Source organism: Pinus tabuliformis, chromosome 2_1 (genome assembly GCF_031772625.1).
Source record: "Pinus tabuliformis cultivar Carrire ecotype Pingquan chromosome 2_1, CPIR1, whole genome shotgun sequence".
Lineage (NCBI taxonomy): Eukaryota > Viridiplantae > Streptophyta > Pinopsida > Pinales > Pinaceae > Pinus > Pinus tabuliformis.
The window spans coordinates 119,961,068-119,988,103 of record NC_142299.1 but is presented as its reverse complement, the minus strand read 5'-3'; the positions used below and the strand labels follow the sequence as shown (position 1 = coordinate 119,988,103).

At 42.1% G+C, this 27,036-nt stretch overlaps 1 protein-coding gene across 5 annotated transcripts in view; it reads left to right on the top strand.

Moving 5' to 3' along the window:
- Nucleotides 1–22,927, top strand: part of LOC149199062 (putative phosphopantothenoylcysteine decarboxylase) — a 229,101-nt gene extending 206,174 nt beyond the window's left edge. For 4 of the 5 annotated variants that reach the window (XM_089402266.1, XM_089402265.1, XM_089402264.1 and 1 more), the window contains one exon: nucleotides 21,778–22,409. In XM_089402266.1, the coding sequence (XP_089258392.1) occupies nucleotides 21,778–22,050 (273 nt within the window). In that variant the 3' untranslated portion in view covers nucleotides 22,051–22,409. Of the gene's footprint in view, nucleotides 1–21,777; nucleotides 22,410–22,597 lie in introns of those variants that run through there. The other variant, XM_089402267.1, reaches the window with a different exon arrangement.
- Nucleotides 22,928–27,036: the final 4,109 nt, after the last annotated feature.

Below are 27,036 nucleotides of genomic sequence, written 5' to 3'. Positions count from 1 at the left end.
GAAGATGTTTCTCCAAAAAAGATGAGAAGTGTGAGGATGCAAAAGGGTGAAGGCATAGATACCTTCCTCACTCGGATTCAAGAGGTTTGAGATCAGCTAGCGGTCGTTGGGGAGGCGCCCCAACCGACAGAGCTTGTATGGTTGGCATTGAATAGTGTCGAGGATTGGCAAGTGTTTGTCCAAAGTACTTTGGGCAGAGACACTTTGCCTAGATGGGACAGGATGTGGTCCAATCTACAACAGAAGGAGTTGAGGTGGGCTTTGGTAAAGAGCACCATCAGAAGAAGCAACAGGAAGGTTGTGAAGAGTGAGAAGGGAGAGGAGAATGCAACCTTGGCATTGAAGGGTCCTAGCCAGGGACAAGGAGAAAAGAAGAAGAAGGACCTATCAAAGATCAAGTGCTTCAAATGTGGTGAGCTTGGTCACTAGAGTATGCATTGTCCTCTCAGAAAGAAGGATAAGCAAGAGAAGCAGGACCAGGTGACAATGTCAGCCGAGATAGACAAGTCCTCCAGGTTGGAGGAAGACTTTGCTATGATGACGATCTGTTAATTTATGGTATGTTCTATGCTCAGTGCTGTTTACTTCGATTTCTTCTTATTAGCCACTGTTTAGCAATCACATAAACATAAAGTAAAATGCTGATAGAACATCAATAGATCGACAGAAAACAGGCCAAGACATGAGACACAAGATGTGGTGGCTAGCCAGGGACAAACCCCAATGCAGGGAAACCCTTTGATCAATTCTTCTTTAATCTTCAATAGTTCAGCAGAGAGAAATAGTACAATTCAAAAATCTGTAATTTTATAACAGCAGCAACAGACCCTAAATCAACAAAGTTAAACTTAGTCAAACAACCCCAGATTGAGCTCTAGTCAACCTTGAAGAACTCGGTCTTCAACAACAAACTTCGGTAGCGCAAAACGACCCTTTGTCAACAGTCAAAGCAACAGTGAAATATCAACAGTCTGCGGTCAGCCGTAACCAGTCAACGTTGGTCAACGCAACACCCAATCAGCATGCGTAGATCAGCCCTTGGTCAACGCTTCACAAAAGAGCCCTTCACTTGGTCTACGCAACCCTAGAAAAGTCAACGCTGCCCAGAAAGTCAATGCTGCCCTAAAATCAGTCAACGCTGCCCTAAACAGAGAATGCATCCTTCTTCTTGCACGTGTCAGAGAAGCTGCTCCTTCGTTGGCCCAATGAGATGAGGAGAGAGAAGATGAGTGAATAATGAATCACCCTCACTTGTACTTATATGATGTGCTGGGCATGTGTGCCACACATTTAGCTGCTAGTCGACCTTGACAATTTGCCCCTAAAATAAGATGACCCACATGGAGTTTGGCCCTAGTTGCCAATTTTAACACTCTCTCTCAACTAGGGAGAACTCCATTTGCTACTTTGTTTGAACATCAGTACTATATTGCCATCAAATGCACTGCATTGCACTGCTCTGCTGAACTATGAAGAAGAAGAAATGATCGGGGATGTATCATACCATCCTCCATTGACCTGAAGTCAGTCCCAAAGAGTGGTGCCATACCACTCTCATTGATCCCAGATCAATGGAGGTCATCCTAGCATAGGGAGTACGGTAGATACAACGATGCGTCCATCGATAGTACTACTATGGTCCCTAACCCCATTTCCCGGTCAGCCGTAACCAGTCAACATTGGTCAACGCAACACCCAATCAGCATGCGTAGATCAGCGCTTGGTCAACGCTTCACAAAAGAGCCCTTCACTTGGTCTACGCAACCCTAGAAAAGTCAACGCTGCCCAGAAAGTCAATGCTGCCCTAAAATCAGTCAACGTTGCCCTAAACAGAGAATGCATCCTTCTTCTTGCACGTGTGAGAGACGCTGCTCCTTCGCTGGCCCAATGAGATGAGGAGAGAGAAGATGAGTGAATAATGAATCACCCTCACTTGTACTTATATGATGTGCTGGGCATGTGTGCCACACATTTAGCTGCTAGTCGACCTTGACAATTTGCCCCTAAAATAAGATGACCCACATGGAGTTTGGCCCTAGTTGCCAATTTTAACACTCCCTCTTAACTAGGGAGAACTCCATTTGCTACTCTGTTTGAACATTACTACTATATTGCCATCAAATGCACTGCACTGCACTGCTCTGCTGAACTATGAAGAAGAAGAAATGATTGAGGATGTATCATACCATCCTCCATTGACCTGAAGTCAGTCCCAAAGAGTGTGCCATACCACTCTCATTGATCCCAGATCAATGGAGGTCATCCTAGCATAGGGAGTACGGTAGATACAACGATGCGTCCATCGATAGTACTACTAATGGTCCCTAACCCCATTTCCCCACTCATTGATCGTATACGTGGTACTTCCCATGAGTCCCAGACTGCATGGGTAGGATGCCTTGACAGGAGAACTAATCATCCTGTCCCAAAGTCGCCACGGGGTATCATAGGGGAAGGTTGAACCTTTCACCCTATACATAGGGCACCACTAGGGGAGGGTGAGTCGCCTTGTGGTCGCATGTCTCTCCAAGAAGTACTCGAAGCCCCTCGAAGCTCCCAGAGCTCAATGTATGCATCATACACGACCCTCATAAGAGGGTCTCTCAACGACACCAAGTTGTTCTCAGAAAGTCAAGAATTTGACCTTTCCCAGGGGCTTCGTCAAAATGTTGGCGACCTGCTCATCTGTACTGATATGTTGGAGCTTTATTGCTCCCTGCTGCACCATATCCCGGATATAGTGGTACTTGATATTGATATGCTTGGAGCGATCATGAAGTACGAGATTCTCTGATAAATGAATCCCGCTCTGGTTGTCACACAGGATCTCGATAGTATCCAATGTAAATCCAAACAGCTCACTGAAGAGCTTTCACAACCAGACTGCTTCACAAGAGGCCATACACGCAGCAATGTACTCTGCCTTAGCCGTGCTCAAAGCCACCGACTTCTGCTTCCTGCTCATCCAAGATATTGAGGCAGATCCTGTTAGCTCTGCTACAATCTTCAGTGCTTAAAGGTCAAATTTAGGTCTGAGGCTGGTTTGTGCCGAAAAGGTGCTTGGAACAATCTTCTCCTCCTTCCTTTTTCCTCGTATTCTCCTCATACTCTCTTAACTCCTGCTTAATCCCTTAAACCCTGCTATCCCTGTTTTACCTCGAAATTCAGCTTAAACCCGTATTCACTTAATCCCCCGCTGCATGCGTTTCCCCCCGTTTCACTTCTATTTTGTTTTGAAAGCCTACGTTCTTTAGGCCCTGAGCGTTAATCCTAAAATCACCATGTGACCCGACTATATGACTCGGCGCTCTCAATTGATCCTCCGCCCTTCCTCGGCCCTTCATCGTTCTCCAATCTCCACCGTTGATCGCCCTGATCTAATGGTCTTTGTGTTTTCCCGCCCGCACGTTAAACATCGTGCATATTCCTCTCAATCTGGCCGTCCGTCGCACGATCGGACGGTAGTCGCAAGCCCCGATCGCGTGACTTGCGTGCGCATTAACCCGCGGGGGCGGTGGTTTTCGTATGCCACGTGTTCTAATTCTATTGGATCGCGAGGGGTTATACGGATACCACCGTTGCTCTGTAGGCGGTGCGGGGAATACCGCCCCCCCGCGAAACCGCCCTCTTCCCGCGCACCTTCCGCTCCCGTCAGCCGTTGGATCTGCCGCCCGCGATCCAACGACCCTCGTTCAACCGATTCTGTTTGCTTCCGATTGCTATTCCAAGTTGATCTCCGTCATTCGTTTGCTTCATCCAACGACCAATATTGCCTTCCTGTCCCGCCCATGCATCCTCCATGTTGTCTTCGTCCCGTTGACCTGTATCATTCACCTGAAGCACGAAGCCATCAGCTACCCTATACCTGCACAGTAATATCTCAGCAACCGCATTTAATCCGCAGTGTGGCCAAGAAGAAAAGGACGACCTCGAGCAGTGAAGAGCATTTATCAGGCATGGAATTTCATCCATTGTTCACTCCACCCGCTCAGAGAAGGACTACAGAACACCAGAGAAAGGTCGATTTGTCCATTAAAGCAACAGATCTTGGCAGAGGACCATTCCAAAGAGTTAATATGGTTGTTGACCCATTATTATCCTTCCTCGTATAACACAACAAAGTGTTTTTGTAATCAACTTCTATATATATCTAGAAGACAAAATGTAATAGGGTTGATGAATGTTATTTTGTTGTAGGCTTCAACTTCTAGAGATTGTAACTACTATGATACTTGCAGCGTCTGGTCTTCATTTTCAATTAATGCAAGCTTCTTTTGCTGTTAATTGCTCACTTTCCACTTCTTCTTCTTTGTTCCAGGCTGTGCTTGTTATGCATTTATTCATGTGCTGTAGATATTTAGCATTAGAGGCGCTTTCATCCCACCTCTGTGGTTGAATCTAGCATGTATCATTGAATTTGTATGCAGGTTTCTGTTATTTTAATGCCAGAGAGCTATCATCCTGTCTGTGTATTAGGAAACAGATTTACAGATCTTTTAACTGGTTGCAGCTGGCCATCACAGGGTCCTGTGCATCTGCTGGTGTGATCAATATTCTCCATTATCACATTTTCCTTAAACTGTGAGTAATTGGTGGTCTAAAGCCTTGTAGTCTGGGGGTGTTCACCCATGTCTGGGGTTAAGCACAGTAGAAGTGGTTATTTGGCTTGAATATGCAACATTTCTTTCATTCATCCACCATTTATCCAACATTTTGTTGAGTTTGTAATGTTCCCGAGCATCTCTGAGATACAACTTAGGAGAGTTTCTTGGGGTGATAACATTAATTGGCGTCGTTGCCGGGGAGAGGAGAATCGAAGCTCAGCTTCCCCGGGAGAACAACATAGTTCCAGATTTTGATGATAGACAAGGTCTGGACACATAATCTGGTTGTAATCATCTATCTGGCGACTCCACATTGCAGTTTTGTCGCAGTTGGTGAGGCATGCTCGGAGAAATTCTTAGAAACCATCAGCTGAACCAGTGCCTGATTCTGAGAAGATCATTCAGCAGAAGAAAATATCGCAGTAAGGAGCATCAGGATCAGGTAAGCCTTGGAAATTTTATGTATCTCTGCTAGTGTAGAAATACCTTCAGAGATTCATACAGCTCCTTGTTATTCATTTCCCTTTCGGACCTTAGTTGAAAGAAGCTTTCCATGCTGTCCATCATATTCCTCTGGTTCTGTCATTCTTTTCATTGATCCATTCCACTCAGTCTACCAGTATCCTTCCATTTGCCTCAGTCATGGCAGGCCAGCAAGCCCTCACAAAGATAGAAAGAATAGTTGCTGCTAGGTATGGACCCTTAGTCTTGCCTGTCCCTTTGAATGCCATGCCTGCAGGAGATTATCAAGAATTTATGCCAAAGTTTACTGGTAAAGAAGGAGTATCAGCTGAAGAGCACCTCGAATATTTCTATAGCTATGTTGATAACTTGGATATCAATGAAGAGGATGTCTGGATGAGGGTTTTTGTTCAAAGCCTAGATGGGGAGGCTAGAAAATGGTTTAGAGAATTACCCCTTAGGTCTGTTGCAGACATTGAGGCCCTAGATGATGTGTTCCTAAAGCACTGGGGGAATAATAAAGATCTGCTCTTTTATCATGCTGAATTTGGAAACCTGTAGAGAGAAGATGGTGAGCTGCTGTCTGATTTCAACATCAGATTCAATCTTATGTATAGCAAAATGCCAACTGAAGTAAGACCCACCCCTGCTTCTGCCATGATAACTTATGCTAATGCCTTCGATTCTCAGTTCTGCTTGCTGTTAAGAGAAAGATCTGCTTCTTTGGGTGATATGCAAGCTGCAGCGTGTTAGTGTTAGTCTTTCCAACCTTCCTCCAGTGATCAAATATGCTCTTACAAAGTGGTCTCAAAGTGTTAAGGTCAAATTTTGTCATTTCAGTGAGTCTTCAAGCAAAATTTGGTCACTAGGCATTAGGACTAGGGTTTGCTTTCACTCTTTCTAAAATTGCCCAAATGCCAATCTATGTCACTATTCAGCTGAGTCTATCATCATTCATAGGGTTGTCATTATCGTGTCAGTGTCTAATGGGTCATTCTACACCTTGTTCATGCTTCAGTTGCACCCAGGCAAGGTTCATTTCCCTCTCCTAGGGTTTTGAAGGCAATTTCTCTTGGACGGTCAAATCATCGGCAAAACTTGTTTCCTGATGTTCATACACCTTCCCCTATCCTTAAAGTACCTTACCAAATGCTTCCCATCACTGAGATTCCCCAAATTCCTCATTTTCGCACAAACCCTAGTTTCTAGCTACAACCTGGCAATTTTCTAGGTTGGGCCTGTGTTTTTCCCTTTTGGACCCCTTCCCCTCACTCAATCTTTGAGATTCCACTTTCCCCTGCTTCCTAACATCCCTCCCTACTTCCAAAAATTTCCCCAAGAATTTAGAAGCCCCTTATCCCCTTCATTTCGCTTCATTTCGACAAAATTCCTTGTTTCACACATCGGGATAAGTTTCACTCAAAAGCCGTTTCAGAGCAATCAAAGATGAATTTTGGAAAATTGAGAGAGGTTTTTGTCCACAACATGCCAAAGAAGAAAAACCTCCTTCACTTTTTGCATAGGTGTCATGGTTTTAGAGAAATGTCAAAATTACAATCGCCAGATCCAAGGCGGTTGGCCAAAGCACTAAAACGAAGGAAAAGGCCCGATCCCCTCCACATCTTGGCTGAGGCTTCCTTGAAGGAGCATGATGCTAAATGACTTAACTCCAGCACAAATTTCAAAAAAATTTGAGCATTTTTGGTCACTTGTGAATTTTTTGGGCAAAAACAGGTTTTCTCCACCAACACGTCGCGTGCCGCGTGCGACCCTTTCGATGGGCAACCCCATTTCGGGAAAACTCAGCATTTTTGGATTTGTCATGCAAAGATACACTTGCTCAACAATTACCAAGAGATTTCATCAAATTTTGGGCCTCCAGAAGGTCAAAAAACAAGCAAAAAATGACTTTCTGCCACCTTTTTGACACACAGGAAGCAGTCTTGGGAGATTGCAATTTTGGAGGGGCAAATGGCCACCAAATTCAGAAATTCCACTTGGGTTGGAAAGTAGACATCTAGACCTTTCCAACAAGCCCACTTTTGCCTCATTTGGACACCTGTAAGTGCCTCAAAAGCAACTCCAAAGGCGCGCGACGTGTTCAGGATCAGGTCGCGACGTGTTGGAAAGTTTTCACAGAAACTCACCTACAGCTCAGCAAAACGCAGTTTTGACTGGATTTGACTTTTTGGAGTAGATTTTGATCCTCCTTGTTGTAAATGATGTAATTTTATGATATTTTGACACTTATTTATCTCTTCTAGAAGATTCATTCATCAGATAGGCAAAAGTTTAATGAATGAATTGGTTTCCTAGCTTATAGAGGCAAGTTGTTTTGATTGCCTAGTTTTTAATGCTCAGTTTAGAATTGGTTGAAACAGCTCCTAGGATAGTGAGCTCGACCCCTAGAGGCAAGGAAAGATGTTAGATTGCCTATATTATGTATTTTCTTGGTCATTTTCATGGTTGGACTCTTGTGGGAGAAAGCTTCTATTGTATTACTTATTGTATCTCTGCAATTTTGGCAAAGGAAGAAAGACCAGGGTTTTGCAGTCCTTTTTGGGATTCCTGTGGTTACATGTATTGATGGTGTGTTTCTCTTTGTACTTGTAAGTTTGTTATGTGATTCATCTTCTTACTTTTCCTTCTGCAAATTAGGCAAATGAAGTGTTAAAGTAGAATTCATGATTGCCATGCTCTGCTTTTAAGTTTGCTTAATATTTATGTTTTCATCTGTCTAAAGAGAACTCTTGAAGGTTTCTTGCTCTCTTTAGCTCCTCACCGGTCATTCCTATTCATTCACTTAATTCAAAGGCATCAGTACAGTCTCCTACCTTGCCCCAAAGAACACCCTGCAAAAACTGTGTCCAATCCCCGCACCCAAGATTGCCTTTCCCCAACTTTCCACCAAAACCCTAAAAACGCAAACTAAACCTTTTTATCAGTTTACTAGCCTAAAATCATTGTTCTTTATTGGTTATCTCTGCCTCATTGAAGATCTTTGCCGAGATAGACCGGAGAGAGCCCTCTCCTGCCCCGTAGGGCTAGCTACGAGGCTAAGTGGTTTGATGTTGCCTTGGAGTTTACCTTTCTCAGCCTGAGGTGGAATTTCAAGCGCTAACACAGCGTTTGAAGTGGAAACAAATATCATTGCTGCAGAAAGACTCGAAGGTGATGCTGAAAGAAGAAGTCAGGGAGGTGAATCCTCATCATCCTCAGAGCCTGAGATCGATGAATTAGCTAGGATGATAGAATTTTTAGCCTCTGAAGTTTCCAAACTAAAGGCTGAGCAGCATTTTGAAGAAGCAGGAGCTCATTGTTCCTTTTCTTTTCCAACTCCAAATCCATGTAGAGGAACACATGAGCATTTGCAGATTCTGCAAAGAAATAAAGTTACAAATGAAGATAAAGGGGTCAAGACCCTTTTGCAGAATTCAGTCATGGAAGAAGAGCAGCCTGAAGAAGAGGAGGAGGTCCATGGTTTGGAAGGTGCTCCTTTCCTAACCAGAGATGCATATGAAAAAGCATTATCAAGAGGCACTGCTGGTCAGTTTGTTGTAGCTACAGAACAACAAGCTTATTAGTAGCAACAATCAGCAAAAGGCACCTTCATCCTCCAAGAATTTGTGCCCGAAGCCAGCTCATCTTCACATGGCTATGAAGATCTGCAAATTAGCCAGCCTGCTATCATTCCTAGTCCAGTGATCAATAAGGGAGAGGAAAGCTCCCCATCATCTTTTGTCCCTCTGTCTGCTCAAGTGAAAATCCCTCAAAGTTGCCCCTTGAACACTGAGGCAGAACAAAATTCAATGATCAAGGCTGAAATTGATCATCTCAGTCTTGATATTCTGAAACCTGCCCAGATGGCCTCCACACAGAATGAAAGGGCAGCTTATCAGATGACAGAGGAAGAGGATGCACAGTTTTGGGAATCCTCCTTGGATGAAGATTGTCCAAAGCAAGATACTGGAGCAAATGATGTCCCTGTGTCCCTTGTACAAGAATACATTGGTTCATCATTCATATTAGTGGTGCAGGCCACAGATGACAAAGACAAGTACACAACAGCCATGATTATTCAACAGGTGTACAAAGGCTCCCATGAAAAACGTCCAAGAAGGAAAATACACAGAAGGGAGATGAAATTTGATCCATATCTACCTCTTAAGCTCAAATGTCCTAAATTGTTTGAGGTAGATGATCAAATAAATCCAGTTTTGCTGCTCTATGATGAACCGGCTGGCAGGCAACAATTTTGGTGGCTCAGCAGATGGGCAGTTTTTGAAGTTTTAAGTTTTCAAGCCTTAATATTGTAATTGTGTTCTTTTAGTATAGACTTAATTTGACTCCATGCCCAATGGATACTAGGCAAATGTTTTTAAGCTGGTTTTGTATGAAGGCATTGGTCTACAGTTCTTGAGACCTCGCAGGGAGGATCTCATCCCTAGAAGGAGCCAGTGTTAGCTCTGCTACAATCTTCAATGCTTAAAGGTCAAATTCAGGTCTAAGGTTGGTTTGTGCCGAAAAGGTGCTTGGAGCAATCTTCTCCTCCTTCCTTCTTCCCTGTATTCTCCTCATACTCTCTTAACTCTTGCTTAATCCCTTAAACCTTGCTATCCCTGTTTTACCTCGAAATTCAGCTTAAACCCGTATTCACTTAATCCCTCGCTGCATGCGTTTCCCCCTGTTTCACTTCTATTTTGTTTTGAAAACCTATGTTCTTTAGGCCCTGAGCGTTAATCCTAAAATGGCCATGTGACTCGACTATATGACTCGGCGCTCTCAGTTGATCCTTCGCCCTTCCTCGGCCCTTCATCGTTCTCCAATCTCCACCGTTGATCGCCTTGATCTAACGGTCTCTGTGTTTTCTCGCCCGCACGTTAAACATCGTGCATATTCCTCTTAATTTGGTCATCCGTCGCACGATCGGACAGTAGTCGCAAGCCCCGATCGCGCGACTTGCGTGTGCGTTAACCCGCGGGGGCGGTGGTTTACGTATGCCACGTGTTCTAATTCTATTGGATCATGAGGGGTTATACGGATACCACCGTTGCTCCGTAGGCGGTGCGGGGAATACCACCCGCCCGCGAAACTGCCCTCCTCCCGCGCGTTATCTCCCGCGCACCTTCCGCTCCCGTCAGTCGTTGGATCTGCCGCTCGCGATCCAACGGCCCTCGTTCAACCGATTCTGTTTGCTCCCGATAGCTATTCCAAGTTGATCTCCGCCGTTTGTTTGCTTCATCCAACGACCAATATTGCCTTCCTGTCCCGCCCATGCATCCTCCATGTTGTCTTCGTCCCATTGACCTATATCATTCACCCGAAGCACGAAGCCATCAGCTACCTTGTACCTGCACAGTGATATCTCAGTAACCGCATTTAACCAGCAGCGTGGCCAAGAAGAAAAAGGATGACCTCGAGCAGTGAAGAGCATTTATCAGGCATGGAATTTCATCCATTGTTCACTCCACCCGATCAGAGAAGGACTGCAAAACACCAGAGAAAGGTCGATTTGTCCATTAAAGGAGCAGATCTTGGCAGAGGACCATTCCAAAGAGTTAATATGGTTGTTGACCCATTATTATCCTTCCTCTTATAACACAATAGAGTGTTTTTGTAATCAATTTCTATATATATCTAGAAGACAGAATGTAATAGGGTTGATGAATGTTATTTTGTTGTAGGCTTCAACTTCTGGAGACTGTAACTACTGTGATACTTGCAGCGTCTAGTCTTCATTTTCAGCTAATGCAAGCTTCTTTTGCTGTTAATTGCTCACTTTCCACTTCTTCTTCTTTGTTCCAGGCTGTGCTTGTTATGCATTTATTCATGTGCTGTAGATATTTAGCATTAGAGGCGCTTTCATCCCACCTCTGTGTTTGAATCTAGCATGTATCATTGAATTTGTATGCAGGTTTCTATTATTTTAATGCTAGAGAGCTATCATCCTGTCTGTGTATTAGGAAACAGATTTACAGACCTTTTAACTGGTTGCAGCTGGCCATCACAGGGTCCTGTGCATCTGCTGGTGTGATCAATATTCTCCATTATCACATTTTCCTTAAACTGTGAGTAATTGGTGGTCTAAAGCCTTGTAGTCTGGGGGTGTTCACCCATGTCTGGGGTTAAGCACAGTAGAAGTGGTTATCTGGCTTGAATATGCAGCATTTCTTTCATTCATCCACCATTTATCCAACATTTTGTTGAGTTTGTAATGTTCCCGAGCATCTCTGAGATACAACCTAGGAGAGTTTCTTGGGGTGATAACAGATCCCAAAGAGAAACAACACCCGAAAGTGCTCTTTTGGTCCACCACACTGTCTGCCCAATCAACATTGGTATATCCATGTAACTTCACATCTCCGACAGTGTATCTCAACCCATGAGTGATTGTGCCATGAAGGTATCTCAACAGATTCTTGGCACCAATCCAATGTGTGTGGTGAGGCTCAACCTTATGTTGACTCAATGTGTTGACTGCAAAACATATATCCGGACGGGAGTTCACTAAGAACATCAATGCTCTGATGAGTTGACGATACTTGGTAGCATTTTGTAAAACAGGGCCGACAGCACTACCGCTTAACTTCTTGAAGTCAAGCTCCATCGGGGTAGTCACGGGCTTGCAGTCTACCATACCGAATCTCTCCAATATCTTCACCACATATTTTCCTTGAGATAGGAAAATCTCTTCTGGCTTTTCCAGACTTCCAGTCCTAGGAAATAGTGCATCAGTCCTAGGTCCTTCATCTCAAATTCAGAGGCCAACTCCCTCTTACATTTGTGAATGAGAGGTTCTACACTTGTTAGAAAGAGGTTGTCAACGTACAAAACCAGTATGAGAGGTTTGTCATCTTCAACCTTAAAGTTTAGGGTTAGCATCACTCCTAGTGAATCCCAACTTCATCAAGTAGCTATCGATCTTCTCATACCGCGCTCGGGGTGCTTGCTTCAACCTGCACACATGAGATTCTTGATCATGAATCTCAAATCCTTCGGGTTATTCCACATAGACTTCCTCTTTGATCGAATCGTGCAAGAATGCGGTCTTGACATCCATCTGATGTAGGTTCCATCTTTGCGAAGCAACAAGGGCTACGATTGAGCGGATGGTGGTATATCGGGCGACAAGTTCAAATATCTCTTCATAGTCTATACCTTCCTTTTGAGAGAAGCCATGAGCGACAAAACGAGCCTTATACTTTTCAGCACTTCCATCATCTCCATGCTTTATCTTGTAAATCCATTTCGAAGTGACAATGGCTTTGTCCTGGGGTCTGGGGACCACATCCCAGACATCGTTCTTCATGATGGACTCATATTCCTCAATCATAGCATCTTTCCATACTTTATGCTTGACAACTTTTGCGAACGACGAAGACTCATTTTGAATGATCGTGCTCATGATGTTCAAGTATTCCTGATACCTAGCCAACTTCTTACTTTCACGAAAAGTCCGTTTGGGTGCAATGTGCCCTTCAGCGTCATCAAGTGTCCCCCTGAGCCATGAAGGGCTCTTCCTAAAAGAGGAAGGCTCTTGCAGAGGGGGATCAATAGGATCCATAGGTTCTTCCACATAGGGCATCGTCTCATCTTCCTTTTCCTCTGGTTTCTTGGTGTCAGCTTCTTTAGATTCCCTTTAGAGTATGAAGATTGTCAACTTTGCTAAGGGCCATATCTTCGTCGAAGGTGACATCATGGCTAATCGTCAAAGGTGACATCATGGCTAATCTCGACTTCCCTTTGACCAACCACATAGATTTTATAGCCCTTAGTATTTTCGCTATAGGCCACGAAGATTCCTTTCTTTCTAGATGCACCCAATTTATTCCTTTTCTCTTTTGGCACATGTAAATAGACAGGACTTCCAAAAATTCTAAAATGAGATACGTCAGGTTTCTTACCAGTGAACATTTCTTCGGGAGTCTTGGAACCCAATGCTTGATGAGGGCATCAGTTTTGCACATATACGGTGGTATTTGCAGCTTCGGCCCATAGAAACTTCGGAAGCCTTTGATCATGGAGCATAACACAGATAGCTTCCACAATCGTACGATTCTTCCTTTCCACCACACCATCCTGCTCAGGAGTATATGTTGTTGTAGTCTCCCTCTTAATTTCGACCTCTTTGCGAAAGTCATGGAACTCATTGGATTCATACTCAGTCCCGTTATCAATCCCTAAGATCTTGGTCTTCTTTTCGGTTTGATTCTCGATCAAGGCTTTGAAGTGACGAAACCAGGAGAACACTTCATCCTTCTTTTTTAAAAGGTATATCCAAGTCTTGTGAGAATAATCATTTGTAAAAGTGAGGTAATATAGATATCCTCCCAAGGAGTTCACAAACATCATACCAGATATGAGTGAACCAACTGCAGTACATCGGAGGTCTTGCTATGGCTTGAGGGGAATGGTCCCCTTTTGAGCTTTCCTTCGGCACATCCCGGACATACACCTTCTTGCTTTACTTTGAACTCGGGCATCCCTGTCACCATTTGTCTCACATCGGGTAGAGCTTTATAATGAAGGTGAGCAAACCTCTGATGCCATAGTTCGGACTGAAGAGATGTGTCATAAGACATGACATCTAACGAACTTCCTCCGACCGGATATAATGAATCAACTCGAAACCCAAGAGTGAAAGCATCTTTAAAATTCTTTTTCCATACACGTACCTTGCCATCGATGAAGGCCACCTTGTAGCCTTTGTATTCCATTGCCGAAATGGACACCAGGTTCTTTTTGAGATCAGATACATATAGGACTTCTTATTACCCTGATTCAATTGAAGAGTGACATTCCCTACGCCTTTCACGGGATATTTTGAGTTGTCCCCGAGAACAATTTCCAGGTTGGTCTCATCCTCTATTAGATTAGAGAAAGCTTCTTTGTAACCAGTGAAGTGCCTTGAGGAACCACTATCAATAAGCCAATTTTCCCAGCGAGTCCTGGGGAGCAGTAGTAGAGAGGGCCACTCGTAGATAATATTCCTCTTGCTTATTGTTAACAACGTTAGATTCATACCTGGAGTTTCTTGCCTTCTTGGAGGGTTGACCACTTCCTTGATTTCCGACATTCCTTTTGCCATTGAACCTGCCATTCCTTTGATTGCCTCAGGAGTGATTTTGATCATCGTCATGATGTGAGTTCTTTTTATCAGGGCACTCCCTTGCATAGTGGCCCGCTTTGTTGCAATTGTAACATCTTCCTTTTCTTCCACCCTTCGGTTCGGCATTCCTTTAGATTTAGCCCCATAATTGTTTCTACTTTTAGCATGAGAGGAGAATGCAGCGGGATTGTCTCTAAGTGCAGGCATTTCCTGCTCTTCCATCCTTGTTTCTTCTTGAATGCATCTCACCATCAGTTCCTCAAATCCTGGGATTACGTTATTGTTGAGAAGAGTGATTCTGAACATATACCATTCAGATGGGAGCCCTCCGAGAGTTGTGATAGTCATTTACCTGTCAAGAACGATTTCCCCAATTGATAGGAGATCATTCTTGATCTTGATGATCCTTAAGAAGTATGCTTGCATACTCTCATCTATGCCCTTCTTAATTTCCTTCAGCTTATTTCTAAGGAACAAAACTTGATTTGCATCATTAACTTTAAATAAGCTTACTAGTCTAGCGTAGATTTCCTTGGAGGTGGTCAGCTCGGAAACATAGGCTACCAGGCGCTTGTTGATAGAGTCTCAGATGATCTTCTTTGCTTTGACTTCTCCCCTGGTCCACTTGTTCTTAGCAGCATCAGATGCATTTGATGGAGGCTCAACGATTCTGGCTCTCACATGGTCCAACACTTCCTGCTCTTCTAATGTCAGATTGAGAGATATCTTCCATTCGTGATAATCAGACTTTTAACGGAGCTTGTCTTCAGTAGGGAAGTGTGATGAGAACCCCATGAAGTCTTTGAGATTGCTTTAACAACCTTCGGTGATTGCTCTTGCTCTTGCTCTTGCTTGGGCTTTGTCTTCACCTCAGCTCTGATACCATGTTAATTTATGGTATGTTCTATGCTTAGTGCAGTTTACTTCGATTTCTTCTTATTAGCCATTGTTTAGCAATCACATAAACATAAAGTAAAATGCTGATAGAACATTAATAGATCGACAAAACAAGCCAAGACAAGATGTGGTGGCTAGCCAGGGACAAACCCCAATGCAGGGAAACCCTTTGATCAATTCTTCTTTAATCTTCAATAGTTCAGCAGAGAGAAATAGTACAATTCAGAAATTTGTAATTTTATAACAGCAACAACAAACCCTAAATCAGCAAAGTCAAACTTAGTCAAACAGCCTCGGATTGACCTCTAGTCAATGTTGAAGAATTCGGGCTTCAACAACAAACTTCGGCAGCCCAAAACAACCCTTGGTCAATGGTCAAAACAACAACCAAAGATCAGCAGTCTGCGGTCAGCCCTAACCAGCCAACACTGGTCAATGCTGGCCAACGCAACACCCAAACAGAATGCGCAAATCAGCCCTTGGTCAATGCTCCACAAAACAGCCCTTCGCTTGGTCAATGCAGCCCCAGAAAAGTCAACACTGCCCTAGAATCAATGAATGCTGCCCTAAACAGAAAATGCGTCTTTCTTCTTGCACGTGTGAGAGAAGCTGCTCCTTCGCTGGCCCAATGAGATGAGGAGAGAGAAGATGAATTGAGATGAGATGAGTGAATAATGACTCACCCTCACTTGTACTTATATGATGTGCCGGGCATGTGAAAGATGCCACACATTTAGTTGCTGGCCGACCTTGACAATTTGTCAAGTAAATACAATAAATTCATATCTCCATAAATACTTGTCGGAATTGAATGATCGTTAGATCAATCCTACACCTCTTGATGGGAGGAATCAAGGAAAAATATCAGTTGCCATAAATAAGATGACCCACATGGAGTTTGGCCCTAGTTGCCAATTTTAACACAACCATACCTCCAGGAGTGAGGTGGGGTGACATGGACCTGAAGTCCAGAACTGTAGAGTTTGGGCAAGGTTAATTGAGGTGTCCTCCTCATGGATCATTACCTTGCTACAGGGGCCCACAGTATTCAGTAGCAGGATGGATCAGTGTCAGTGATGCGGTCCGATTCCGGAGTGACAACTGCAGACTTGTAGCAGTCAAGTGCTGAGGAATGCATTGTAGTGTTGGCAGCAGTGTAGAGTGGCACAGTGCAAAGTCAACAACAACACAGATTCTTCAATAGACAGTGCAATAGCTAGTAGCAGTCAAGACTCTGGAGACAAATGCATCTCACTAAACACCGTTGATTCATTGTTTAGGATGCTTCTCAGTTGCAACATCAACAATTGAGAGGGAGTTGCAGTGTAGATGTAGGGTTGGCAACAGTATGGCGTGTCAGTGGTAACACATATGCAGTATTAGAGTTGCGTAGTGGTTGGTGGGTAGTAGCCAGACATCAGCAGTGTAACAAAGGGTGATACAGAGACAGGGTGTTGTGACAGACTATGCAACACTAGAGAGAACACCTTCCTCGCTAAGAGGGAGTGTTAGTTTCTGTAATATTGAAGGTGTTCTAGACTCGAAACTTTGTGGAGAGGCTAAAACACGAGCTCTCCATAACCCATAAATTGTTTATGGAAATTCCACCTAGAAGTGTCTCAATTAGATTATTAGCCTATTTGTAATTATTTCCTAAGTCTAAACTTAGGAAAAGGGGTTAATGAATCATAATTAATCGAGATAAAGTGTGAAACATCTAGAAACTCACACGGATCGATAGGGAATTAATATGGGGCTTTGATTAAGTTTTTATCTTGGCTATTGGAGGTCCAACATAGGATTATAAGAAGAAGTTGATGGATAGATGGAGAATACACTGGAAACACTTGTGAGAACCATAAAAAGTTCGATTTCCTTAAAGAGATCGATTTTCCAGAGAGCCAACAGTGGTGGAAGAGTTTGAGCTTCAGCAGGGAAGCAGAGACAATGAAGCCAAAGGACGATTTCCAAATCCGGTGAGTGCATTGCAGAGAGAGGCCGAAATTTCTCCAAGAAGCCGCGCAAAAGCTTCAGATTGTAGTTCGATTTGCTGAGGAAGGAAGAAGTTTTCAGTTCTAGAGGTCGGGCAAAGGTTCCAGAGGGTCGGAGAAGCGTTTTTCCAGACAACAACAAGAAAGACGACTTGACTTGTAGTTGTTTCGGACTGAGCATGTAGCAGACAGCGCAGAGGTGATGCAGAAGATCCGTAGGGCTAGGTGGACAACTTGCATTTCAGGGGCAGTCTAGTGCCGAGGTTGCTTGGAGTGAGGGTAATTTCCCTCATATTATTTTTGTCAGTATTTCTCTGCAGGATTGCTAGTTTTCGGCATTCAGATTGTACTCGAAGTTTTTCATTGCTACATAATAAAAGCCCTCAGCTATTGCACCGATTTTTCCAAGTTGGGTTTTTCCGAGGACATTTGTCCAAAAATAATTGTGTTAATTTTTGATGTGTGTGTGCTAGCATATTTCTTAGTTTCCAGCGCTTTTATTTTCCGTAGAATTTATTTATGAAGGTTGCAGTGTGATTTATTCAGTATTTCCCATAGCAAATAAATTGTTAATTAATTTACAGTTAGAAGTGTTTAATCCAGTCGCTACAATAAAATTTCGTAGCGAAATTTTGTCAATTGCAGAATAATTTCCTATCACAAAATTTTCACATGTTGATGTGATAGTGGAGGTGGTGATACCGACAGGGTGCAGACTGACGCATACTGCCTCAGCCTTAGACTAGGGCATCCATTGGTGTATAGAAGTATGCAACGATGAGTAGTGGTCTACATAGGAGCGCAAAGGTGTATGGTGGAGTGTCGTGATGTGCATGCTTGCACTATGGATTAGGTGGAGCAATTCACACCACCTCGAGTTTTCGCATGGAGTGAGAGCTACTTCGTCACAAGAGGGATCCCAACTAATTCAGGATGATATGACAACTGGTAGTGGTGTCCAACAGTGCATAGAGGTGTGCAACTGGGTGCAGTCGTGTGCCAAGGGTCACGAAGGTGAATGTTTGTATGTAGAGGAGTGCGAGGATACTTGGCCATATGCAGTGGTGTGTGACGTTGGCCTGTGGGATTTTGGAGTGTTACCTCTAGGGAGACCGTTCGATAGGGATGCCAAGCATGCCATTGGGGTGTATCTCACCCAGGATAGATGGGGACGTAGATGAGCATCATTTGTTGATATCCATAGGGATTCACACACTTGTCTCTCCTACACATTACTTGCAGGCACAGAGGAGTTGGGTGTTTCCCCTTGATTCCTTCGTTGCGAACAACAGGACTCGGGAGGCTCACTTGAGACAGTTGAATGGGACGCAAAGTAAGCAGAGAGGGACTTCTTAGCGGGGGCATTTGGTTAGGGCACGAGTTCATAGGTACAACCTTGGGCAGTGCGTGGTTTGTTGCAGAGGTAGAGTATGTTCCACCTTTGAGTTCACATTGAGGGAGTTGATAGTGAGTTAGTTGCAGGGTGCACTTTCAACAGGACAACCTGAGGCATTATGTGAGCATGAGGTACAAGGGATGGTAGTCGTCGTTAGCAGGAGGATGCCTAGACTCTAGGCAGTATCCGTGTACATCATCAAGAGCTGTGATAACAAATTTTGCTATGTGGTCTGGTAGGAACAGGGCAATTTGTCATATGCGGGACAAATTCTTGATGCCTGGTGCCCATCTATTAAATACATACAGGGGGCAGAGATGAGGCATAGAGGGGTCCCAACAACAAGCAGTGAGGATTCTGGGTTGTCGACCTCTAGTATGGCTATGAGATTTGGGATCTAGTTGATTGGTGGAACACTCCATTTCTTAGTGAGTACGGTCAGGATAGCAAGTGATTTGGTTCATTCTCAAGTTGACACATGGGGAATACTAAGGTCTTCCTCATATGGTGAGGCAGGTTGTTGCTCAGGATTGGGGCCAACCATGGAGTGAGAGGCTCTGGCATTGCTGAGCCGCCTTGATGGGTTGGGCATAGCCTTGATCATCACATATGTTATGGTTGAGAGTTAGAGGAGAGGAGGCTCCATTACGAGTGAGTTGGGTAGTCAGACATGACCAGGGTTTTGTGGTGTCAATGGGATAGTTTCACACTGCGATGTGCATGGGATCTTGACATCATAGGACTTAGCAGTTTAGCAACCCTTAAGGATGAGCTTGTTCCTACAGGGGAAGATCATTCAAATCTCCCATTGGGTTTTAGTGGTTTGCTGTTGGCATGGAGGACTTCACCAACATGGTGGGATGATCAGTAGGAGGAGATCAAGGGGAGCTCATGTTGGCGAGAATTCATCTTTGCAGGGGTTGGATTGTATCTTAAGGAGCCTACTCTTGAAGTGCATGAGGTTGACTACTCAGTAGGGCAGCTTCACGAGGAGCTGATCAAGATTTTATATTATCGTGATGCTTTACTCTTGGACAATATTCAGAGGGCTTCTAGAGCTTATACCTAGCTGGACAGTGGGTGGAGCAAGGGGTGCTTCATGTCGATCAGGATGGCTTGGGATGCTGGTATCAAGGGATTCCTTTATGACAGGATAGTGCATGGGCTAAGGATGACTCAATGGCACATTTGGGACCCCGTATTGTTTGCAGTGATAGGTTGGGTTAGAAGAGGGGGGAGCACTTGTTCAGGCATTGTTTGAGGACAAACAATTTTTATGGGGGAGGACTATAATATCCCAATTTTGGTAATATTAATTAAAAGGGGCAAATATTATTTTGGAGAAAGGTTGCAAGAATTATTTTATTGGAGATTGGCGGAAAATTATTATTTTATTAAAAGGGAGGAAAAAAAACCACTTAGTGGAAAATGCCCCCCACCAATAAAATAATAATTAGAGTCTACAAGCATGGGGAGAAATTATAAAAGGAGGATGGACTCATTTGTTGATCATCTTTTGACTATTACTTTTCACCTTTCACCTTCTCTTGGGGCTGTTTAGCAGAAGAAGAAAAGTGCTGTTTAGCACAAGAATTCTGAGCAGACATTCCACTCTCATTTTGGAGAACTTCAGAGTGTCTCCCTAGTGAGGAAATTTGGGAGTTCAATTTAGGGCTTCCCTTGAGGTTACTGCAGGAGATTAAATCAACTCTGCACTTTTCTTGGGCGCAGGAGTTCGTGGTTAGAGATTCTGGGCTTTTGGAGAGAGTTTTCCCTTGGCTGTAGCAGGAGTTTGTTGGCATTTTGAAGGGCAGAGATTGAGGGAATCTCTAGGCCAAATTTCTCTCATTTATACAGTGCGCAGAGCTCATTGGCTGAAGCTTGCGCAGGAGAGAGGAGCAGCAGATTTCAAGAGAGATTGGGGTTGGAGAGAGAGCCTATTTTTAGAGGAGAATTTGTGTGGAGTTTGGGTGGCTAATCAACAACTGTTTGGAGCAGATTTGAGCAGAGCATTTTCTGCAGTATGCAGAGTCTACTTGGCAGAGACATTTGCACTTTTTGGGGTCATCCGAGTCAGTCGGAATTAGGCCAAACCCTTTTTGGGTTTTGTTGGGATTGGTGTGTAGAGACGGGTTAATTTTTCAGAATTTTCTGAGCGATATACAGGGCAGAAACCTAATAGGTCGTATAGCTAACTAAAGAACCATTTGCACCATTTTGGAGGGCTTCATCATCGTTTAGATTAAGCCCAAACCATTTTGGTTTTTTCTGGGTTTTGGGAGAGGAGTTTAGAGTTAAATTTTCAGAGCATTCTGAGGAGTATTCAGCCCTAAGATCAACATTCTGGACTGCAGCCAACAACAAATTATTTCTGGGTAGTGCGCAGATCACTTCGGAACAATTTCTACCACTTGGGTGTGGGCCATTTTTCTGGGTTCTTCTCAGCGTGCATAACAAGCCCAGGTTCCAAAATTTCAGCTCATTTTATGCACTCTTTTATCATAAAATTAATTCAATGGCTCGGATTGTGTTGCTGGACATTTGGGTATTTTAATTGCTGTGTATGAGTTCCAATTCATTTATTGTTCCTAGTCCATTGCTTTGTATTAACTGTTAAATTCCAATTAGGAATATTACACCACTAATGGTCACGACTCATTATATTCGGAGTACTAAGTGATATTACCGCATTTGGGATCGTAAGTGTGCTTTTATTCATATCCAAGGTAGATGTCCCAAGACTTGGTGGGAAATAGAAGAAAACCCACGAATCGTCATTGCCTCCTGAATGCTAAGTGCTGGTACTTCATATGGAACTGATGGGTTGTGTTTTCTTCATATTCGGGGTAAATGGCCGTTTATAATTGTGAATGCATTCTAAGGTTTGGAAGTTGATAATTGTCAAGTACCCAACTAATCTCTAATTAACAACATTGTATTAGATGGAGACTATGAAAAATATTATACAAGTTTAAACTTTAAACACTGGATTCTTACTATTTGTACTGGTTATGTACTTACATTGTTTTTTTCATGAGTTTAATAAAAGGTATTGCTTTAGTTGTCTTAATGTGATATCAGATTGATTCTAGATCTTGATCTTGATTTGAACTTTGAACGGACCCATAGTATAAAGAAGAGAACTGTGTTGATTTATATGTTTGGTTTCTAAGGAAAGCAGGCAAACCTGTAGGTGTTGAAATGCTCATATCCTAAATCTCTCTTTCATTTTTTGAACTAATTCTTTTTGATTTTTCAATTCTATGTTTCTAACTTTCTGAAATTTTCATCTTCCGGTTGAGCTCTTAATCTATGTAGGTAGCAGGTGGCCTATGCGACAATCTACTTACTTGCATAGTACGTGCATGGGACTTTAACAAGCCTCTCTTTGTAGCTCCTGCAATGAATACTTTCATGTGGAACAATCCATTTACTCAACGGCATTTGGACTCTATCTCAGAGCTCGGACTATCACTTATCCCCCCAATAACAAAGAAGTTAGCTTGTGGTGATTATGGAAATGGTGCAATGGCTGAACCTTCTACGATAGATACAACTCTTAGGTTTTCACTTGATCCTTCAATTATATGAAGTGTCTGATGTCCCGTTCAACAATTCTTGTTATGAATCTAACATGCTTAGTACTATGGACTATGGTATAGGCCCAGATAGTGCTTCTTGGTAGCTGGGTTAGACAGCATGAACTCAGCCCGTGTGTGGTGAAGTTAAGTTCTGATGATAAACAATCATGAACTTGTGATTTTATGTAACATTTGCTCATTTATTCTGGACACTTACAAGAACTGTGTGGATACACCTGCTTATAAGAGAATGTGTCAAACTACTATGCACATCATCTAATTTGGAACTTGATGATGTAAGAGGAGTATGCGCTTTATTTTCTTCCCTGTGATAATTATTAATCTCTATTATTGATTTATATTGGTTTCTATGGAGTCTGGACCTAAAGTGTTTTGCCAGAATCTTTTTGATATAGATTTTATTGTATAGATTGCATGTTGAGATTGGAAAAGAGTCTATTTCTCAAGCAGCTAAAAGAAACCTATTTGCAGTGCTCAAAGTAAATATCTCAATTTATTTTTATTTAATTAAATATTCAACGTTGTTTTTTTTCTAGGTTCATTGATCACATCAGCGGTCTATGCTTGTAATAATTCTCCCTTGAAAACCCAATATTGTCACAATATTCTCCACGAGGAACTGAAGGGAGGCAAACATGGTTATGACTTATAGTTAATGTTAAATTTGTTGTACTAGCTTATAGCAAGGATTCCATATTGAACGCTTTCCTCTTATCTTGTGACCTTAAAAAGTCTTTATTTTTAGGGGCTTTTAAGGGGTTTCATTTTGGTTGTGTTGACTGAATTAGAGAATAAATTGCAGTACATAACCTGTCTCTATTCATAAGGACTGCTGATATGCAATCTTGGAACCACGTGGATAATTGAGTAGAACTTTCACAACTGTAATGTAGAGCAAAACAACCAAAGGATAGAACCAAAAGCCAAATTGGAAAAAGATAGCAAAGTGCAAGAAAATATAATATCTATTTATGCTTGAAGAAGTAGATTAAGATTGCAAATACCCGAACAAAATCTAGAAGCCAAATTTACATGCGAGACTACAATGAGTGCTTTTAGTTAACTTTGCATTCAGGTAGGTGATATGATGGAAGTAACTACTGTAATTTAATGACAAAGGATTACATGTTTTCAGCCTGCCGCTATGATTAATTTAATGATGAAGTAATTAGGATTTACAGCCTTTCCACTGATTCCATAAGTAATGAACAGAGTTCTTGGAATATTGATAGCCTTACACTAGAATTATGCCCTTTCTATATGCCAGTAGTTTTTTAGTTATAAAAATCAGACGATGTTTATCTACTTAGATACTTATCTTTGGAATATGCAAGAGGTTTATAATCCGGTTAATTTTTAATGCTTTTCAAGTCTCCATTTTCCGTGATGCTTTTGTGCATGCTCGTCTATTTGACGCATGAGGCAAAATTGGACATGAATCTAGCGTGTATTGCCACTTGTGAAACATTGCAGCATTTGTTTAATGTATTATTGTTTCATATATATGGATAGAGTTAAGGAATTTTTGTTTTGATAAATATTCGATATTTTAACAAAAAAATTGAAACAATTTAAGGTCACCTAGGAGCTCCAACCAATGGGGTTATGGTTCAGCTGTGTAAGACAGTGGCATGTTGGGGGCATCCACCAAGGTTCAATTTCCTCGGAGGAGTGATAGGTTGTTAAGTTATGGTATGTTCTATGCTAGAGCAATTTATTTAAATTTTCACATTTAGCAATCACATTAGCATTAAGATAAACTGCAGATAGAACATAAATATAAATCGCAGAAGACATGCCAAGACAAGAGGACACAAGATGTGGCACTAGCCAGGGACAAACTCCACAATGTGTGGGGAAACCTTTGATCAATTCTTCTTTTATGTTCTTCAAAGTTCAGCAGAGAAAGAGAGAGAGTACATTTACAATAGAAGTCAATACTTTGACTTATGATATCTACAGAGATCAATTGAAGACATATCGCTTCAACTGATTCTCTAAGGTGACTTCTTCACCTATCATAGTGCTGCACCTTGTCCATTTGTTGCACCTTACTGTGTAGCACCATCATGTTGCATCATACTATGCTTCCCATACATCATCGTCATTATGCTGCTGCTGCTAGTATGACTCATCGTCACCATGCTGCCTATGTAGATGTTGCCCCTGCTAGTATGAATCATCGTCATCATGCTGCCTGTGTAGATGTTGCCCCTGCTAGTATGAATCATCGTCATCATGCTGCCTGTGCATATGCTGCCCCTGCTAGTATGAATCATCGTCATCATGTTGCCTGTGCATCATCATGATCGGAGACTGTTTATCATTCTCATTATGTTGAGACTGAGTCTTTTTACTGATATACCAAGGATCTCAGACTATCATCGATCTGAGTTATGCTAGGACAATAACTTCTAACATAATCTTTATTATAGTTCTATCATTGCTGTTCATTGTGATAGGGCTGCTACAGGTATGCCACCAAGGATTTTCACCATCATGTAGACTCACTGAATTAGCGTAAATCCACATTACTGTTATGATGCTATCAACGTGATCTTTATTGAGTTTTGACAAACCGAGGATGATTCATACACTGTGTCCTTAACCGAAGTTATTTATGCCACATCTATCTGAGATAGTTGTGCCCAGATCACATACATCCTGCTTTCTTCATTCGAGGATATACACAGGTATGCTGAGTCTATGGCTCCTTCATGTATGATCTGCGGCTACCTCACTTTGATAGTGATTAGGGTATCACGTTGACTGCGTGTCTCTGCCCTATGTATATTAATTGTGTGAAAGGATTCTCTAGTGATTAGGGCATCACGATGACTGCGTGTCTCATATCATATATGACTGCGTGAACTTATCTTCTATGACAGCGTATAACAGTGAATCACATCCATTATGAAGAGCGTATCACATCCAATTAGAACAATGTATTACATCCACGAAATGCGTATTACAGTCTCCATGATCTGCGACTGTATGTACCCCTTTTTGCATATGAATTGTCTCCCATAATAGCAGCTAGATGAATTCATTACAGCGTATGAATTTTCTCCTATTACAACATAATGTCTTCCATAATCTAACTGCGTGTAAGGATCTCTGCCCTGTGTATAATTAGGGCAAGTTCTATTTCCATTGCAGCGTATATACAATTGATTTCATTTGTGACTGCGGCTAGGGCTTATTAGGCCAGCGTATATTATTCTATTACGTTGATTGCGTATCAATGTCCAACTGCCTGTAAGGTCTCTCTGTGTATAGATGATGAGAGCATTACGTTGACTGTGTAGAGAGCGTAGCAATGTCACGTATATATCATGAACCATAAACAACGTAATATGTCCAGCGTATAAACACCGTTTCACTTCCACACTTAACTGTGCGTATAGTCGCTGGATTAGAGCATCGTATTTGTAGCTAGGGCATCATACTCTTTAGTATCTCTTCTTCTCCAAAAACCCAAGACGTGGAGAGGAGATCACCTAAAGAGTGTGTCCTCTAATGACTCCAAATCCTCTCTTATTTATACTAAAAACGTAGAGGTTGAATAGACACGTCGGTTGGGTTTCTAGAGCCTACGTAAGAGCTGGTCGGCTTGATAATAATTATATAAACAAAATAAATTCATATCTCCATAAATACTTATCAGAATCGGATGATCTTTGGATCAATCCTACACCTCTCGACGAGAGGGATCCAATAAAAATATCAGCTGCCATAAATAAGATGACCCACATGGAGTTTGGCCCTAGTTGCCAATTTAACATAGGTGATTTTGATGAAAGAGTATCTCTTTGTTCTGATAACTTAGCTAAATGAAATAGGTTATTTTTAATGGTTTTCCTTTTGAGGCTCATCTTGCTTGTGCATGAAAGCCACTCGTGGTGCCCAACTTTTTCAAAACTGTTGTAATCCTTCTCTTTGAGTTTAAAGGGAGGAATTCAAACATAAGAACCCAGGAGATCCAAATACATGCTAAGCATGGCTACAAGCCTAATAGTTTTTTAGTAATAAGCTTCCCTAATCTACTGAACAAAGCTAGAATTTTTGGTATTCTTTTTTTTTTTCACATTAGGAACGTTTATCCTTTCATTCGAGTTTCAGGATCAAAGATCGAAACATGCTATGCAAAAGATTACTAGAGGACTTAGGAACAACATCAAGAAGTAGTTCAAAAGCCTAACAATCAAGACCAATCACCTTTTGATTTAGAAGCTTCTATCAAGGGATATTCATGTATGATACATTGATGTTGTCTCGAGGGCTCTGCTTTTGGGCACTTGTTTTCATTCTATGATCAAGCAGAGCCAATGCCTTAGTGCCATGAACATTTCCATGAACTCAAATTAATTCATTGCTTGTCCTTCAACTATTTGCCTTACATTTGACTTAAGTTGGATACCCCAATCATCTGAACTAATCCTTTATGCATCCTCATCTAGTGAGTTCACTGAACCACAAGCAACTACCTATACTATACATGATCTGAGTTGAATCAATCTTTTGAGCCTCTTTTGATAGGTCTAAACTAGTGTAATATTGGTTAAGCTCGACTTTATGATCTTTAAAGTCATTTATGAATCACCCTTGGTGGTTCTATCTTGCATTGGTTGTCAATGTGATTACTCAGTGGTCTCTTTTTAATATGGTGGTTAGACAGTGGTGTGAAGATTTTCTAGACTATATTGTTAATTTTTTAATAGCATCCCAGATTTATTAATACCTTGGCAATATTTATTCCCACAAGATTATTAGATAAAATTATGAATTGTTGGAAAATAAAAGCATTGGTATTTAACTTCATAAAAAAAACTTGCAATAGAAAAATAAAAATAGATAGATCAATCACATCAGAACAATAAGTAACACCCACAACAATTTTCCTGTTGGGTTGTGTTATATTCTTTCCACGACTAACCCACGTAGTGAATTGGGGGGTTAGAGGGGGGGCGGAGCC